Source organism: Pithys albifrons, chromosome 7 (assembly GCF_047495875.1).
Source record: "Pithys albifrons albifrons isolate INPA30051 chromosome 7, PitAlb_v1, whole genome shotgun sequence".
In the NCBI taxonomy this organism is placed as follows: Eukaryota; Metazoa; Chordata; class Aves; order Passeriformes; family Thamnophilidae; genus Pithys; species Pithys albifrons.
In genome coordinates, this window is record NC_092464.1 from 31,840,385 (window position 1) to 31,846,487 (window position 6,103).

Genomic DNA, 6,103 nt, shown 5'->3' on the forward strand with positions numbered 1-6,103 from the left:
ATAAACCAAAAAAAGTATTTAATGTCTTCCTTTAGTTTCCTCAACTAACGTCTTGTAAATAACATGAAACAGAACGTAAACTTATTTGTTTTAATGCCTCAGAGTTGCTTTCATTAGGTGCTACAATTTAATTCATTGTATTTTCACTTTTCTCTGAACCTCTGGAGAACCACTCATGCCATTTGAGTTCAAAGTAAATCGTTGACTGTAATGACGGACTTAAAAAGAAGAAAAAACAATCGTCTGACCTAAGGTAGAATGTTTTTCTGGAGTTTATTAATACCATTTAAAATATTACAGATAAAAATCAATTACATTTCATGCATTTAAAATGCAAATCTAAAATGTTCCAGCGAAGGGCTTTTCATTTCAATGTGAAATATCCAAATTATTTCAACATTACACTGAGAAAATTAGTTTGCAGCATTGCAAACTGCTAATGTAGTGTCAGGAGTGTTTATTAACATTTATCAATATTATCTTCAGGAAATACACATAGGCCAACGTTAGTTCAGTTTCACTTGGACAGTTTATTTAATACATGGGTTGTGGCAAACCCACTTTATGAAATATAGGAGAACTCTCACTGTAACTATACCTGAACTGCCAGCAAATGCAAATAAGTACATGCTCCATTAAATTAAATGTCATTCAACATTTATCAAATATTGTTTGCTTAATTACAATTGTATGCTTACCTAAATTAATATTCAAGTAAAACCTATATCCTGAAGTGCGATTTGATGTACTCTTCAAGAATGAGTCCAGAAAAAGAATGCAGTGAACTAGGACTGCAATAAGAATGTTTTCTCGTGACAGGAGATGAAATAAAAATTAGAAACAAACAAGTAAAACAAAAAAAAGTTTAAGTGTACTTCAATATATTTTCAAATATTTACTGGAAGTAATTTACAAAAAAAAAAATACTATACAAAATCGTCTCCTGGACAACTGCACCTCACACCGATATATTGGTGGAGTTTTATTTAAGTGTTAGCTAATCTAGAACGATTCCCCAGTGGTACAAATCTATATGTTCAGACGTATTTTACAAATATTTCATTTACCTATTCCTCCCCAGCCTCCCTTTTTGGCATTGGAAATACATTTTCGCTTGAAACCCACGGTGTTTCTTCATTTGTCTGAAGTTACAAAAAAACTCAACCAATATACGCCTTTCAACCTAATTATATGCAACGTATTTCGCGCTTCTTGCTCAAATGAGGATTATACAATGCGCTGGCAAACACAGTAAAATTTGGACTCGGGGAGGTAAACGATTCTCTAAAATTGAAAAAAAATAAGGAGGGAAGGGAAATAAGCACACTGCCGCTCCAGTCTCGGGGAGCAGGCGGGCTTTGAGCAGTTAACGAGGTGATAGCGGGTCTGAGTCTCAGCTCGGCGCTGTGCTGGGGTAACGACGGCGGCTGACGGCGCTGCCGTCGGAGGTTTCGCCGCGGGGCAGCCCCGGCCCTCCTGCTCGCCCTGCCGGGGCATCGCGGCTGTACCGGCGCTAGGGGTTGAGGGAGAGGGGACGGGCTGGTTTCCAGCAAAAAAAAGCGAGAAGGAACGTGGAAGGGGGTGGGTCAGCTCTAAAAGCAGCACTAGACGGAGGGTCTCAAGGCAAAGGGGAACTGAGGCGGCGGCGCGGCCGCCCCCACAGGGGGTAGTGGCTCTCTCCCTTTGCCGAAACGCTCCCTTGCCCCCATCGCGGGGGTTGCGCGGCCCCGCCGCACCGCCCGCCCCATACAGGGCTCCAGGCGGGCAGCGGAGCAGCTGCGGGGCTGAGCGCGGTTCTTGCGGAGCCGCGGCGGCTACTTACGTGTTCGGGTCCCCGCCGTAGGGCTGCGCGCACGCGGCCGCTGCGCAGCCAGCAGGGCGGGGGGCCGGTGGGCGCGACGGCCCCACGCCTCCGCCCGTCACTCCAGGCCATTGCGGTGGCCGGGCTCGGGGGGCGGCAGCAACTCCGGGGAGTGACAGGGCGGGCTGCCGGCTGCGCTGTGCTCGCTGTCGGTGTCGCTGCCCTTCTTACCACCGGGACCACCGCCGGGGCCGCCGCCGCCGGGGCCCCCGGTGCCTCCGGGGCCGCTGTGGGTCTTGACGTGCTTGCTGAGGTGGTCGCTGCGCATGAAGCGCTTGTTGCAGACGGGGCAGGCGAAGCGTTTCTCGCCAGTGTGGGTCCGCAGGTGCCGCTGTAGCTCGTCGGAGCGGGTGAAGCGCTTGCCACAGAAGAGCCAGTTGCAGACGAAGGGCCGCTCGCCCGTGTGCCATCGCAGGTGCGCCTTCAGGTGCGAGGTTTTGCCGTAAACCTTTCCGCAGCCGGGGATGTGGCAGCTGTGCAGCCCCTTGCGGCGCAGGCTGGCCCCCGCCGGCCCAAGCCGCTCGGCCTCTTGGCAGTTGGGGCAGTCGCAGGTGGCGCGCCCCGAGTAGCGGCGGGCGGAGGAGCGTGGCGAAGCGGACAACGGCGCGGCGGGGCCGCCGCCCAGCATGGAGCCCCCGGCGCCGGCCAGCGGCGAGGGGGCTGAGTCCGAGTAGGAGCCGGGCAGCACCGGCTTAAATCCATCCATGAGGTGCTGCCCGGCGGGGCTGAGGAGGTGCGAGGAGGCGCCGCTACTGAAGGCGGAGTGGCCCAGGCCCGAGTAATCCGAGTTGTAGCCGCCCAGCGGCGAGTGGAGCGAGGTCTGGAGTCCGCCGGCAGCCGGGTGCAGCGATCCGGGCAGCGCGGCCGCCCCGTTGGGGCTCTGCACGTCGATCCAGCCGGCGCCCACGTCCCACCAGCTGGAGGCGCCCGCCGAGCCCACCTCGCCGGCGCCGAGCCCCGGGTGCGAGGGCTTGAACCAGGACTCGTAGGGGTGCGCCATGCCCACCCGCGGGTAGATGCCCTGCAGTCCCTCCACCGACGTGTGCACCTTGGAGATGAAGACAGGCTGGTGGGCCGCAGTCTCTTGTCCTGCCGCCCCGCCGCCGCCGCCTCCGCCGCCGCCGCCGCCGCCGGCGCTGCCCGGCGCCTGGAAGACGGAGTAGTCGTTGGCGAAGGGCGAGCTGGCGGCCGCCGCGCTGCTAGAGGTGAGCGAGAAAGCGCTGGAGCCCGGCGAGCCGCCGCAGCTGAATGAGTCCGAGACCAGGGCGGCCGCCGCCGCAGCTGCCGCCGCTGCCGCCGCTGAGGAGCCGTTGCGCGCCGCGCCCGCCACGCCGAAGCCCGGGAGGCCGGAGCCCACTGCGCCGCAGCTGCCCGCCGAGGCCGAGGAGGAGGAGCGTTTCCAGGGATGGAAGCCTTTGCCGAAGGAGGACGCACTGTCCGAGAGGGCAGACGGCGAGGGGCTGGGGCTACCGATCTTGTTGCAGGTCGCGGCGAGCATGGCCAGAGGCGTGGAGCCTACCCGCGGTTCCTCCTGCGGGCACAGAGGGGAGAGGGCCGCCTTGCCTCGTCAGGGACGGAGCGGCCCCGCCGCCCCGCGCCCCGCGTCCCGCGCCCGGCCCCGCTCCGCGCCCGACCCCGCTCCTGTCCGCCGTCCGGCCCCGGACGCAAAGTTTTCCGACTCCCACGGGAGGATCCCTTCGCTAAGGCCGGCACTGCGGTTCTGTCTCCAAACGCCTTCCGGAGGTTTTTTTCACCCTCCAACTCCCCTCCCACGGAGGAGCTCAGGAAGGGTTAAAAAAAGGGGAGAAAAAAAGAGAGGGGGGTGGGGGACGAAGTTGCGGCTGTTACCGTAGCTTTAAAGATGCCCCCAGCACGGCGGCAGCTACGTTTCTGCCTGTTCCCTTTTGCCGGGACGTTGCCAGTCCCCGTCCCTCAGATAAGTAAGGCTGTTTTCTTAAATTTAGAATTGTAGGATTATCAAACTACTCTTTTTTTTAAAAAAAGAACTTGCTAAAAATCCGCCTAATTTACACACCAACGATAATGAAATACATATATAAATTTAACATATGTATGTATACACGAGTTGAACATACCTGCTAGACACGGTGGGCTGTGTTATTTTAAAAGGAAATAAAAAGCCACAGTCTGTTGCAAATTAAAAAATTGCACACGAAATACGATAGTGCTGGGCTTGGGGCGGGGGGGGGGGGAGGTAGGGGTGTTGTTGCTGTTTGTTTTTTTCTTCCAGTAGTCACATGTAAAAAAGAAAAGCGACTTCTCCAGGGGCACAGGAACAGCACAGCCCAGGCGCTGTAGGTTGTTTCTACAAATGCCCTTAAAACCTTTTCCTGCTCACTGAAAAGTGACTCTGCCCCCTTTTCCCCCTCTCGCTCTTTCTTTTCTCCTAAACTCAGTTGTACTTAAGTTAAAAAAAAAAAAAAAAAGAAAAAGAAAAAAAAAGGCTGAATAGAGGAGACTGATAGCCCCGGTCAAGACAGGGGTTATTTTAACCCCCTCCAATCGACAATAAAAAGAAACCAATTAAACCAGCAAGAGAAAAAAAATCCTTAGACTCACCCCTAGAAGTGAAGTTGCCATCACACAAAAGTGCCCTCCTCTCAGAGGATCTTTTTTATATTGATAAATCAGAGGCAGTGTTTTTTTTAGAGGTGTGCAATACAATGATCAGTTCCGCCCATTCCACCACAATTGTAGCTCCCTCGTCGGCTTTGAAGTGCCGCTGAGCCGCCGCCAGCCAATCCCGGCCGCCGCCGCCTCGCTCGACGGCGTGACTGCGTGAGGTCATCAGCGCCGTCGAGCCTCTCCGTCGAGCCCCGCCGGCGGTGATGACCTCATGCAGTCACGTCGTGGAGCAGCGAGTTACAGTCCCGGTCCGCAGGGACCGCTAACCCCGGGTCGGGTTGCCTCGTTCCGGCCGCCCCTTTCCATCACCCCGTGCCTGTAATCTGACAACAGGATATATTTTTTTTTCCGGGGAGCGGTTTATATCTGATTTTTATATCATCATCCTCATCTCAGCATTACTATGATTATGGGCAAGGATTGGCGAGAGCGGTAGCACTCCATTTCTCCACAGGGTCCTCCCCGCCCCGCTTCCCTGAGCTTAGTCCTTCCTCCTCCGTTGTCCCAGCACGGGGTGAGGGGGGGGTGGTGGGAGATGGGGAACCGTCTCGAAGGTGTACGCTTTGCTCCACCCGGCCTCTCGCCCAGCGCTAGGCGGCTACAGAAAAGGAGAGAGTCCGCTTCCCCTCTCCCTGGAAGAGCCGTCCGCGGGGGCCGCCCCGCCCCGGCCCCGCTCGTCCAGGTGCTCCCACCCCCGCGGGTTTTCCGCGGCTTTGCTGAGCTTCCCAGGGGCTGTTTTTCTCCTTCTCTCGGCCTCAGTTTTGATCCGTTTCCGTGTCGTGGGGATATTGACTGTACATCATATCTATTGATCAAGGGGGTAACGTACATTATCATACTTTGAAGTAAGAGTGAAGTAAATTAATGAACTGCTTTCTTTCTCTGAAAGCTGACGGTTACCATAAATGTCGCGTTTCTCTTCGTGAGCTGCTCTGAATGATTTTAGCCTGTTGAGAAGGCGTGACAGGCCAGCCCAGAAGGAGGAAGGGGTGGGGGAAGGAGGGAACTCCGTTTAACAAATAAAAAGAATTAACTTCATTGCTTTGGTCTCCTTCTATAATGATATTCATTTTACAGACCTAACGCACACTTGTGTAAATTTTGGGTTTAATTTAATCAATACTATCACCCGCGAAGAGGGGAAGAAGTACTCCCTTGTATGAATGCTTATTAACTTTTTAACTCCACTTTCTTTATCTGCTGAAGATGAGGAAGAACTATTAAGACATAGATCAGAAAGCGTTAAGAGCAAAACAAGCATCGTAAGCATTACATTTTAGAGGAACACAAAATCGCATTTTGTGGTGTGCCAGGTTAGGTAAAAAGATCGACATGCATTCCTTTCAGCCCCAGAAAGTCTGAGAGACTTTGCTATCCACCGAGGAAAGAAAAGGCATTGGTAATATATCTCTTTTTAGGAAAGTCTCGCCGGGTGGGTTTTCCATTCGCATCCATACTTTGTCTACACATGTCTATCCAGAGGAGACGTGTCCTTTCTTGGTCTTTATCATGTTTATTCCGACGCTTGCTCTGAATATTTTGATTTGGGGTCGAAAATCCTTAATTTTCAGTGTACTTTTCCTTTAAAAGCACCGT

General features: G+C 53.6%; 1 protein-coding gene across 1 annotated transcript; it reads right to left on the minus strand.

The window, feature by feature from the left end:
- Nucleotides 1–1,919: 1,919 nt before the first annotated feature.
- Nucleotides 1,920–4,511, minus strand: SP8 (Sp8 transcription factor). Its single transcript, XM_071560157.1, has 2 exons — nt 4,442–4,511; nt 1,920–3,392 (listed from the first exon to the last, which is right to left on the minus strand). The coding sequence occupies exons 1-2, from the start codon at nt 4,460–4,462 to the stop codon at nt 1,920–1,922; spliced, it is 1,494 nt and encodes a 497-aa protein (XP_071416258.1). The 5' UTR covers nt 4,463–4,511.
- Between the last annotated feature and the right edge of the window lie 1,592 nt (nt 4,512–6,103).